General features: G+C 30.7%; 2 protein-coding genes and 1 non-coding gene across 5 annotated transcripts; 1 reads left to right on the forward strand and 2 right to left on the reverse strand.

Moving 5' to 3' along the window:
* Positions 1-206: 206 nt before the first annotated feature.
* On the forward strand, positions 207-4050 carry LOC108341823 (nudix hydrolase 26, chloroplastic). The gene is made up of 6 exons (XM_017579475.2): positions 207-412; positions 498-548; positions 1134-1226; positions 3238-3332; positions 3592-3706; positions 3809-4050. Exons 1-6 carry the CDS (start codon positions 227-229, stop codon positions 3872-3874), a joined length of 606 nt encoding a protein of 201 aa, XP_017434964.1. The 5' UTR covers positions 207-226; the 3' UTR covers positions 3875-4050.
* A 1137-nt stretch (positions 4051-5187) lies between these two features.
* On the reverse strand, positions 5188-8597 carry LOC108341949 (uncharacterized). 3 transcript variants are annotated; one of them, XR_008248130.1, is made up of 2 exons: positions 6898-8597; positions 5188-5517 (listed from the first exon to the last, which is right to left on the reverse strand). XR_008248130.1 is itself a non-coding variant. In XM_052875597.1 (1 exon), exon 1 carries the CDS (start codon positions 8507-8509, stop codon positions 7052-7054), a length of 1458 nt encoding a protein of 485 aa, XP_052731557.1. In that variant the 5' UTR covers positions 8510-8597; the 3' UTR covers positions 6722-7051. The 3 variants fall into 3 exon arrangements, 1 of the variants encoding a protein (XP_052731557.1); XR_008248129.1 differs by having other exon boundaries at positions 5189-5474; XM_052875597.1 differs by lacking the exon at positions 5188-5517 and having other exon boundaries at positions 6722-8597.
* A 3424-nt stretch (positions 8598-12021) lies between these two features.
* LOC128196051 (U6 spliceosomal RNA) lies at positions 12022-12121 on the reverse strand. Its single transcript, XR_008248151.1, has one exon. It is a non-coding gene; the product is annotated as a U6 spliceosomal RNA (small nuclear RNA).
* Positions 12122-12153: the final 32 nt, after the last annotated feature.

The raw sequence follows: 12153 nt of genomic DNA on the forward strand, positions 1-12153 counted from the left end.
TCCTTTATTACTTTTGCAACACCCATTTAGTAGTAGACAACACGACTATTGGTTGGAAAATATTGTTTTCCATCTCACCAACAAACTCACCCCTGTAAAGGAAAGGAAGGAGTGAACTAAGTAAAAAGGGAAGTGAGAATAACAAGCCACTTTATTAAGTGGGCTTAAATGGCCCATTATAAAGCTATTATTTTGGTACTGTTGTTTCTCCTTTTCTTCTCTCCTAATGGCTTTGTGCCGATTCGCTTATTGTTCCCCTGCTTCATCTGCTCCCAAATTCATTCGTTTCCCGAAATACCCTTCAAAACACGTTAAATTCTCTTTGCTGCCGTTCTCATTCGCAACGATGGAAGCTCCTCCAGAAGGTTACCGCAGGAACGTTGGTATCTGTCTCATGAACGCTCACAAGAAGGTTCGTTCCTTCGTTCTCTCGAAATCCCTCTGCTTTTGGTTTCCGCTTTTTATTCATCAAAGCTTAATAATTCGTGTTTTTGCAGATTTTCGCGGCTTCGAGGCTCGACATTCCCAATGCTTGGCAAATGCCGCAGGTGTCTATCTTTTGATTCTTCTTTGTAGTTATCTATCTCTATGAATTGAGTTTAAAACTAAAAGTAAAATTATGATTAAATTACATGTTGGTCCTGAACTACTCGGTAATTTTTTAGTTGCTTCCTAATTATTATTCTTTTGTTGGATGTAAGTTTTTTAATTAACTCTCGAGAATTTTGAAAACTATTTAAATTGTTGTTGTTTTTTGTCGGATTAAGCTGCCACAAACTAAATAGCAGGGACCTTTTTTTTAGTTCAAGGACTTTATTTATTTTTGTTAAAATCCTAATTTAAAAATTCTCAAATAGTTTAGGATTTAATGGAATGATAACATCAATTACTATAAAAATTTATCATCATATTTCTGAGAACTCGAAAGAAAGCAAAAGTCCTAAAACAGAGTTTAGCAATACCAAAGTGTTGCACAGGCGTGGGAATTGGGAAAAAATTATTGATGGTAACTAATTAATAAACAAATAAAGAAATCCGAAGAGTTCGTGATTTTACTTGTATTTCAGCGTGTTTTTTGCTGAAAGGAATAATGAATGTAAATTTGTAATGTTCTTAATGGTGGCATCTTTTAGGGTGGTATTGATGAAGGTGAGGATCCAAGAAATGCAGCTATCAGGGAATTAAGAGAAGAGACGGGAGTTAATTCGGCCGAAGTGATCGCAGAGGTGCAAATTATACATTTCTTTAGTTGCTAACGCCCTACAAATTACATGCTTGGCTGTGCTTAATTTACAAGTGCCAAATCATTTTTCACCATCATAATAACTTGGTTACGTAATTGCATTTCTCCTCCCTTTTAGGATACTCATACCAGCTTATATCCTTGTACAGGGATGTGAACGCATTATACGATGACTGCATGTGTTAAAACATTGTTATAGAATGAGTGAAGTGGGCAAGGCCTTCTGAAGATGTGTTATTGTATGTGTTAAACTTTGTTTGATTTTATTAGATTCAATGATTCAATCTTTGAATCACAGTATTTTGGTTTATTTATATTGTTTTATTAGCGCTTAGTTGGATGAATTTCTCCATAAGCACTTTTAGGAAGAAAAAGTGAGAAGAAAAATTGAAATTATCTTATGCACAGGTTTATTTGTAGAAGCCCTCCAGTATAGTTTTTCTAAATTTTTATTTTAACTTACACATGGTAATTTTAGTTTATGCAGAAGTCAATTCATTTTCTTCTTATTTTTCTTTCCTAAAAATGCTTATGGAGAAGTTCATCCAAACAAACCCTAAAGTTTAGACAGTTAGAAGTTGGTTGCTCTTGGAAGGAAAGGAATTTTGATAGAAAGATGATTGTATTCTTGAGGCTGCGGGTGGGAAAAAACTGTTAAGCATGAACAGTGTACAAAAGATATGGTAGAGAAAACAGCTTACCTGCTTCAGTCTAGCCTAATAATCACAATTAAAAACTAGTTTATCTTAAATTTTTCTTCAATCTTGAGTTCACAGATACCAAGATATCTAAGGGTCCATTTGGTTTCAGAAAGCGATTTTTTTTCACTTCTTTTCCCTTTTCATATGTTATAAGGAAACAATAAAAACAGAAAGTAAGAAATGGTTGTCACCTCTCATTCTTATATAAACTTTTGTAAATAGGAAAAGTAAAAACAAGAAAAATGGGAGACATTTCCTCAAACCTTTTCTTACGTAGATTTAGTCTTTCATTATGAAATCTAGGAAATAATTTTGACAGAACACAGGCCAACTCAATGTTACAGCTTAAATTAGGCCTGTGAATGGTTTATATATCTAACATGCTCCTTCATATGACAACCCGCTTAGTTCTTCTGCAGAAATACTGATGATCAGTTATAACATAGGCCAACTCAATGTTACAGCTTAAATTAGGCCTCTGAATGGTTTATATCTCTAACATGCTCCTTCATATGACAACCCGCTTAGTTCTTCTGCAGAAATACTGATGATCAGTTATAACATAGGCCAACTCAATGTTACAGCTTAAATTAGGCCTCTGAATGGTTTATATCTCTAACATGCTCCTTCATGTGACAACCCGTTTAGTTCTTCTGCAGAAATACTGATCAGTTAGAAGCACAAAACGACAAGGATCATACCCGAACTTCTAGATATATCATACTGTTTATCTGCTTATGAAACCATCAAATTGGTCATTTGGTGGAGATTAATACCATCAGTTATGTTCTCCATGATCAATTTAACTGCAGAATTTGATGTCATGTGTATCTTTGGAGTACTGATTTGATGTATCTGCAAATGTGATGTTTCATACATCTTTTGGTGGACCAAGATATATAATATTCCAAAATCTTCATTGTTGGTGGAGGCCTATGAATGATTTATATTTCCGATTACCATAAAAAATTCTTCCAAAGAAAGGTGCCTGCAGCTAGTAAAAAATGTTTTAATAAAATTATAAAATCTTTGTGCACGATCTTTTGTTAAATTGTTACTGTCTATACTCATCAGGCCTTTGAGCTGTGTTGAACAACAAAATCAGCCCCCTTTCAATGCTTCTGATTGTGCTAGAGTTACAATGTTACATCTAATCATAGTAATATGATCTGTGAATGTCAGTTAATCCACTCACTAATATTGGTTTTCATCTAGCACGAAATCCAAAAAAAGCAACTTTTCTTTTTCCTTGCTGTGATGATAAATGTTCATCCTGGTGGCTTTATGTTGTAGGTACCATATTGGTTAACTTATGATTTCCCACCGAAAGTGAGGGACAAATTAAATATTCAGTGGGGATCTGATTGGAAGGGTCAGGCACAGAAATGGTAAACATTTGGATATGCTCAGTCTGGATAGAGTAAAACCCATAAGAAAAGTACACAACCAAATTATATAACGTTTTTGACAAGTTTTCTTTACCTTCTTATTATGATGAGGTTATAGGGTTATGCCTATATGCATTTGTAGTTGTGTATGTAACTATGGGTGAGTGCAGGGAAAGGACTTCCGAATTGGAAGGCATTGTAGAGGGATGTTTTGTTTGCTTTGGTAAATAATGTTTTTAGCACTTTTTGCTTTACACAGGTTTCTTTTAAAGTTCACTGGGCAAGATCAAGAAATCAATCTTCTGGGTGATGGCACTGAGAAAGCTGAATTTGGGGAATGGTCATGGATATCACCTGAACAAATAATTGATCTTGTAAGTATACGTGATGGTCACAACTTTTTTCGTACTTGTCCAACGACAATTAAGACGCGGTACTGTAGACAACATATGACTTGGTTTATCTTTTCTGTGCAGGCAGTAGATTTCAAAAAGCCTGTCTACAAGGAAGTCCTAGCAGAGTTTGCTCCATATTTCCAATAGTCTTATCTCTGCCAGAAATTGTTATGGCTTTCCAATGACAGTGCTTTTGGTGATTCAGAGGTTGTTTTTAAGAAGAATGTATTCCAAATAAACTACCTAGACACGCGAAGAGAGCTATTTATGTATGTCCGAGTGAAATATATATTATGGTAGAAATTGGCATGTCAGGAATTGCATCTTTCCACTTCCTTTTTTTCATGATGAAACATGGCACGTATTTTACCGTATGAAATGAGTTTTGTGATTACTAACATACAAATCCTGTCCTTTTGTGAACGCAGTAATAGTAATAAGATTTCTGTCGAAAGTTAAATTCATGGTTTTGTACAAAGTTACAGATGTCTTGGAAGAAATTTATTTGAGCGTCGGTGAACAATTTTCATGCGTTTTCAATTGAAGGCAGACACACATCTAGATTGATGTCACCTCTGATCAATCAAAGCTAGTTCTGGAATTTGGCTACTATTGACATCTCACCTTTGCGTGGCTCCACGAAAACTGATTAATGTCGTCGAAAGATTAGTGACGTGAATTGAATCTAGCTTTTACAGAAAAATTCTTCTCGAAACAACACATACAGGGTCTTTAATTTCAAGACTAAAATCATTGACTACCAAATATGAAATTTATGAAATTTGGCGCAAAAGCAAATATTTTGAAAATATATATAAATGAATAATAAATATATTTCATTCAATCTTAAATTTTATTAATTGTTTAATTTAGTTTCAATTTTTTTAAGATTTAATAATATAATTAAAGTTGGTTTAAAAATATTTAATAAAAATGTAAATTTTAATAAAAAAAATCAGTATAACATGAATATTAAATTTAGTTTCAATTTGAAAAAAAAAATTACTCAATTTTAAACAAAATTAAAGCGGAATTAAACAAAAAATAACAATATATAACACTAATATTAACATGTACTAATATTAACATGTGACGTTAATTCTAACACATAAAGATACTATTACTCCATGTTAACTATTTAAGTAATATTAATTATTAAATTGAACAAAATTAATGAAAATTTAGACATAATTGAACAAAAATAATTATGATCACATTGGAAAAACTCAAGGAAAACAAGAACCAAATTAATATTTAACCTTTAATCTAATTAACACATGTTGGAACCTTAGTAAACTATATAATTAGTTATGATTTATGATTGTGGAAATAGTTGTAATTCAGTCCTTGATTTACTCCTGCAATTAACACTCCTGGTATAGATAAGATTGAACCTATGTAATCTAGTCCCGGATGAAAAATTTCATAAGATAACTTCATTCTTTCTTGGCTAAAAACATTTCAAACTTTACAGGCACATATTTTGACTTATGATGTCGCAGGCGTTCTTTGAGAGTGAATTACAAGGAAATCAGCTGACAGAATAAAAAAGTACTAGAACACAATTGTTTGGGAGAAGTGAGAATTCTAGGTGTTTTCGTACACCTTTCCATATATACTGGCACCAGACATAATGGTTCAATCAAAATTTTGGAAGTTTAAAACAAGCACAATAAGAGCATACAAGATATTCAGAGCTTCAATCTTAACTAGAAACCACAGCTCAATAATGCTCCTTAATGTCCTCCTGTACCAGACAATCAGCCGGTTGGATACAATAATCTTAGTCACTGTGCAACAACGGCAACATGGAACAACCGAAGTAAAATAATAAGGACCCAAATAAAACCTCGGAGGCTACTGTTTCAAGTTTTCAATTTAATCAATATCAGCAGAGATATTTCACAATTGGTTGATTGAAATAAAGTGATTAATAGGCAAAAGTCACAGCTGCAAAATTAGTTGAAATTGAAGCATATCTAATCCCAAAGAAGTGTTCCTACGTTTAGACTGACAAAAGAGGAACTAGTGCAAACTAGAGTGAGGTGCTGACCTTGTATAGTGATGCTTTTGCACACCATTTTTCAGGAAAAAAAAAAGTCATATTTACCCAAAACATTTCACGGTGTTATTAATTAGGAAGTTTACATGATAGATGAAGAGATGTGAGACCATAAAGAGTGAGACACTTATTTGATGCTGTAAATTTCTTAAAGAAGAAAGTATTGAATGATTTTCGTTCCTTAATAAAATAAATACTTTGTTTTCGAAGTCAATTTTTCTACTTTTTACTTCCTATCACGTGTTGTGATGAAGGTGCTTACCTGGTACATACAAAGCAACAGGTTTCTTAATTTAACTATTCAAGACCAATACTACAAAATGATGAGGAAATTAATGATGATGTCACACATAGGCAACAAGCAAGAAGGCTAAAATGGAGAAATAGATCATGAGTTATTTGTGACTTCAAAAAATCTACCAAACTCAAACGCAAACTCTATCATACTGCTGTACATCTGACTATAATTTAGGGTAGTGAATGTGTTAGGCTTTAAAGGGATAACAAGAGAAAAGTGTGAGACTTATTGAAATGACATGGGGAGGTTGTGTAACACGAATTGATGAAACAAAAATAGAAAATTGATTATGGTGGTTTGGAGTTTGAACTAGTGGAAGGAAAGCTTCAAAATGCACCAATGAGAGAAGTAGATTGTATACTTTTTACTGCTATGAAAATGACAAGGAGATCGAGAAGGCCACTGGAAGAAGTTGTCAAGAGAGACATCTGTTATTTAACTGACCTGAATAGTGCCATATGATCCATGTAACCAACATCTTCTAGTGATATAAGGTTTTGTGGTAATTATGTGCCATCGACACACTCTAGAAAATCTCTCTCACTCAATCCTAGTTTTATATATCACTAGCATTACTATTCCCTAAGTCATAATTTGCACAAACAAGGAATTACATTTTTCTTTCAAGTCAATCAAAAGAGAAAGCATAAATGATGCTGTTTATCTGGTCAAAACCCCTTCTAAACAGCCAGATATTGTTCCAAAATGATGGACATTTTCCCAGAGAATCAGTCTTGTGTTCTTCCACAAATGCATATCCCTTGACCAAAAATTCACAAAAGGAAAAAAAAAAATTATTGAAGACATTACCTTACACTGCTTAGTTTGCTGAGCCTTAATCAATTCCCTACAAGTCAACATTATGTGCGCTAACAATCTCAGTCTCCTTTAGAATGAATCATAATACAAGACAGATTTGAAGCATAGCAGCTGTGGAGAAACAGAACCAGAAGCTTCATAGTCCTTATTGCCGTAGAATGTTTAGTATGTTATCTGCAACGATGTCGGCCACAATCTCAGGCGAGAACCGTGCTATCATGTCCTCCCTGGCCTTCCTGCCTATGGCTGTAGCCTCAGTGAGATTATTCATCACCTGCCTCATAAGAACCTGAAGTTTATTCTCAGAAGGTTCAGCCCAAAGGTGTCCCTTGAATGGACCTTCTGTTACTTCACTCAATCTATCCACAGGCAGTGGATAGCTATTATCGTCTGTTAAATACTCAGTTGGTCCAGACCAATTTGTCGCAATCACAGGCAATGCCATTGACATGGCTTCCACCATTGGTCTTCCCCATCCTTCCCCTCGGGAAGGAAGAACAAAAGCATCAGCTGCCTTGTAAACTCTAGGCAAATCACTCAATGGTATGTGAGAATCAATAACATAGACTGGAGCCCAACCACTTACTGGTTTTACCATACCCGAACTGTCCACAAAATCCAATATCTTGTTACCAAAATTCTGGTCAGTATGATAAGGATTTGTTAACAAGTACAAAGCAACCCCATCATCCTTTGAGAATTCCTTCAAGTATGATTTTAACAACACATCCCACCCTTTCCTATACTCCCATTTGAAGATACTTAAAAACACAAAGCTCTTCTTCACACGGGAACCTAAGACAAGTTTTGCTCTAGAACTAGAAGCAAGACGAAATGGCTTGTACCTTACCGGATCAAAGAACTTCACATCAACAGGTTGAACAATCTTCACCACCTTGGAAGGATCAACCCCACTTTGCACAAATGTAGACATATGGAACTCTGTAGGAACCCAGACATAGTTCATTGTATTACAGCGCTGCACATGTTGATCATTCACTCTATCAGTCTCAAACATGGTCCTGCCAACGACAGACTTGAAATTATGGTAAAAAGATGGTGGGCATGGGGTGGTTTCAAACAGTGGAGGGAACCAGGCACCAGGTTCACTATGGCAAATAACAACTGTCTCGTTCATTCTACACCGAGCTTGGTACAACTCACGAGCCAAGTTCTTCATATGAACTGGCAAACCCTCCCAAAACGCCAGAGATTCTAGATCACCATGGTGGTCAATCGCCAACCTTAAAGATTGCATTTTTCTGTGCCCATGAAGGGCCAAAATATAGGACCAACCTTCCGAGCTATACCCACCACCTGAAAGAAAGGGGGCCATCCATAGAACACAATGATTGGAGGGCACAGAAACTGGTTTTGAGGGTAAAAAGAAAGACTCAATTGCATGTATAATTGATGGTGATGTGAGGGAGTATTTCAAGTGGTGAACTGTGTAATAGTTTGTTCTTGTGAATCCCCAATAGATTGACGTAAGGAGAACCAACAGAGAGAGTGAGTGAAATGTAAATTTTCTGCATTTTGATGTGTGTGAATGTGATTCTGGATTGGGAAGAACATGTTGGTTGTCTGATTCAGAGGTATTCATGACAACATATATGACTTATGGAAATCACACTATAACCATAGAGAGAAAACGAGAATGATAAATCCTCAGATTCGAAAAGGAAGTTTGTTTTCTGACATGTTTTTGTCTAAAAAATCACTTTTGTATGAACTTAATTTGAACACATACTTTCAATGTCTAATTGGGCTCCACAATTTATTTTATTTTATTTTAATTTTTTAAACCTACTTCAATTCAAGTATTTCTATTTTTTATTTTGCAAATTTCGCGTTAATATGGATGTTGTGAAATGTTATATAATTAAACTTAAAACAGTAAATCCTTGCGAGGTTAAGAAGCACAATAGGGGATATATTGAATTTAGGAATTTCGTCTCATGAAATGTTTAACTACAAATTTATATTTTAATTTAATTTAAACATAGTTTGAGATGTCTTTCTCTCGTAACTATAATTAATTATCATATTTATTAAAGTTTTCATTTATTTTATTATTGGTATTTGAGTAATTAAACTATCATTGAATATAGTAACATATGTGAATTTCTAATTTTTTAATCATGTACACACTTTAGCGATGTTTGAGTATAATTTTTTGTGACGCTTTTCTGAAGATAAAAACAATATTCTGAATTCCCCTCTTTACTACAAAAAATATAAATTTAGTGTCTAAATATTAGTATTAGCCAAATTACGAAGTATTACTATCACCTTAATCTACTTTAATACCATGTAAAAAGTTAATTTATAAAAATTAAAAATATATAAAATCGTTTTAAATTGTTTTATTAAATAAATATTTGTGTTATTGTCATTTTAATATATGTTAATTAAAATAAACAAGATTACCGGTAAATATTAATTTTATTTATTTTTAATATTTATATTTTATTTAAGTTAGTATTTATTCATTTTAATTTTTTTATAATTAACTTATTTTTTTTAATATTTGATTTCGTTTAGTAAATATTAATTTAAATAAATAAAATATCAAAACTAAATAAAATTAATGATCTAAGTTTAAGATACTAAAAATTTTATCTCGTACTTTTATTTTCTATTCATATCCATTTTTTTGAGTGAAATTAAAATTTTAATATTATAATTTTATGTGTATTTTTATTAATGTTATTTTGTTTCTTGGAGAGATAAAATAGATGAGGATAAACATCATTTAGTTGAGTTGGTTTGGTAAAATTTAGTTCAATTTAAACTTATTATCTTAATATAATATCAAAATCAAAATGTTCATTATAGTCTTTAAATATATTGTGTCATATGTTATAATCTTTCTCAATTTCTACACTTTATATAATTCAAATACTTTAATAACATTATTATATATAAAATAATAAACATTTTATGGAAGTTTTTTCATTCCATAAAAGATATAATTGAATCTTTTATGCCTTAGAATATTAGACTCATCTATACTTACATATAAAAAAAGTTTTTTTTTTCATATTTTACCATTTGAATAAAAAAAAATTGAATTCAAATAATTATTTTATCAATTTTACTCTATGAGTAAACATTTTGTAACAATTTTAACCATTTTTTTAAATTAACTTTTTTTAATCTCAATCATTTTATTAATATCTTTAATATAATGATGAGTCTAATTTTGATAATCTTATATTTTAATACAAATACATTAATAATAATTGTTTGGAAAGTGATGCAATAGTGATAAGTAGTTTGGAAGGTTGCAAAAACCATTCACATGAGATATAGTAGGATGATTCTTTCAGACAAAATTTATGAGTCACTTAAAACCTCTAAGACATGTAAAACTTGTTTAAAAATAATAATTTAAACTTTAATTGACTTGTGTAAATATATAATAACTAAAATAATTAGAGTGAAATTGAATTTGAATTTGTCAACTATACAAAAATTTGAGTTATGTAATTTAAAAAAATATAATTTAAAAACCTTGTAGACTAACTAAGTATATATTGTCAACAAAAATAACTTTTATTTAACGAGAGATTATTGCTTAAATTATTTTTTATAATAATTATCTTTAAAATTTAAATCATTAGTGTAAAACTGTGTATATCAATTTGACTTATATTTTTTATTACACTTTACTTTAATTCTATAATTTTATTCTTGATTTTGTGTTATATATCCATTTTTTTATTACTTATAACAATTAGAATCATATATACTACTATAAAAGAGGTTTAAAAAAAATAATAGTGATTACATGAAAATATTACTGGGTGACTTGTACTAGCGTACGAGTAATTTATATTTATATTTAATATAATTAAGAGCAAATTAGAAATATAAAATGTGTGTACCAAATAAAGAATATTATATATTATTAAAGATATATTTTTTCTTTTTTATCATTTAAAACAAATTGAAACAAAAATATTAATATGTATATCAAAAGGACAAATTTGATCATATATTATTATCATAGATTATGTTTACTTGTACATAAGTTTGATAAGTTGTGATTCAAATAAAAACTTTAGAAATAATTATAATAAAATAGACTAATTTTACTGTTTTTTTTTTAAATATATTCATCGGTTATTCACAATTATTATTTAATAGATTATTGGTTGAGTTTCAAATTAGTTAAAGTACATTATTAATTAATCTAAAAACCATCTTACAATTAATCAAACTAGGATCTCTTAACCAAATCAAAAATTAATTAATCAAAGTAAATTCTCATTTAATTATTATTAAAGTTCTTACCAATAATCAAAATACATATTTAATTATTATTAAAGTTCTTACCAATAATCAAAGTAGATTATCAATTAGTAATAAAAAAAAACTTATTCATTCTTCATTAGGAAACAATTGTCTACCACTTCTCTCACTCTTATTTGATCATGTATTTTCCTTCGTTTATAAATTGATAAGTCTTTAAACCTATTCCACTATATATTTTGTTATAAATTCTAAAATTAGATTGAATTAATATATTTGTTTATTTTAATTATTGATTTGAGTTATCTTTCTTCTTTTATTATATATATCATCTAATACATTATTATTATTATTATTATTATTATTATTATTATTATTATAAACAGCCAATGAGATTTTTTTTTCAAAAGTTAGATTTTGGCTTTTGGACAGTTTTTTTGAACCCAAAATCATCTTTCCTTGGAATTTCACTCTAATATCCTAATTTCAGTCCCAAGGTTTCTCACACTAAGATAGGTAAGATTTAAAGATTTTGTTTTCTGTCACAATGATATTTTTACACTGGTTTCTTTGGACAAAGCTAAAAGAAAAATTGAATATATGTGAATTTTGAAAGATTCTTGGTGGATGTTGATTTGAATGAAAATATTTTGGACCAAATAGAGAGAGGGCTTTTCATCTTTTGTTGGTTTGCGATATGTAAATGTATTTTTTTATCAGTAAAAACGTTAGGAACTTTTGGTTATAATAATATTTTTCTGTCCCCTATTAAGGATCAGAAGTTGGTTGATATAGCAACAGGTAGAAATATTAAGAAGGTTTTGAAATTATTTGATGAAATAATATTATAAAAATACCAAGTGAGGAATATTTTTCTCATTTCTGTTTGTCATCTTCTGCAGGAGACATGCTAATATTCTCTGCATGATTTCAATTTTATCGGATGCCCAGTAGGAACTCGGAAATACTCTTCAATGTCAAGGTTTGAAG

The sequence above is a fragment of the Vigna angularis genome, chromosome 3, assembly GCF_016808095.1.
Source record: "Vigna angularis cultivar LongXiaoDou No.4 chromosome 3, ASM1680809v1, whole genome shotgun sequence".
NCBI classification, from domain to species: Eukaryota; Viridiplantae; Streptophyta; class Magnoliopsida; order Fabales; family Fabaceae; genus Vigna; species Vigna angularis.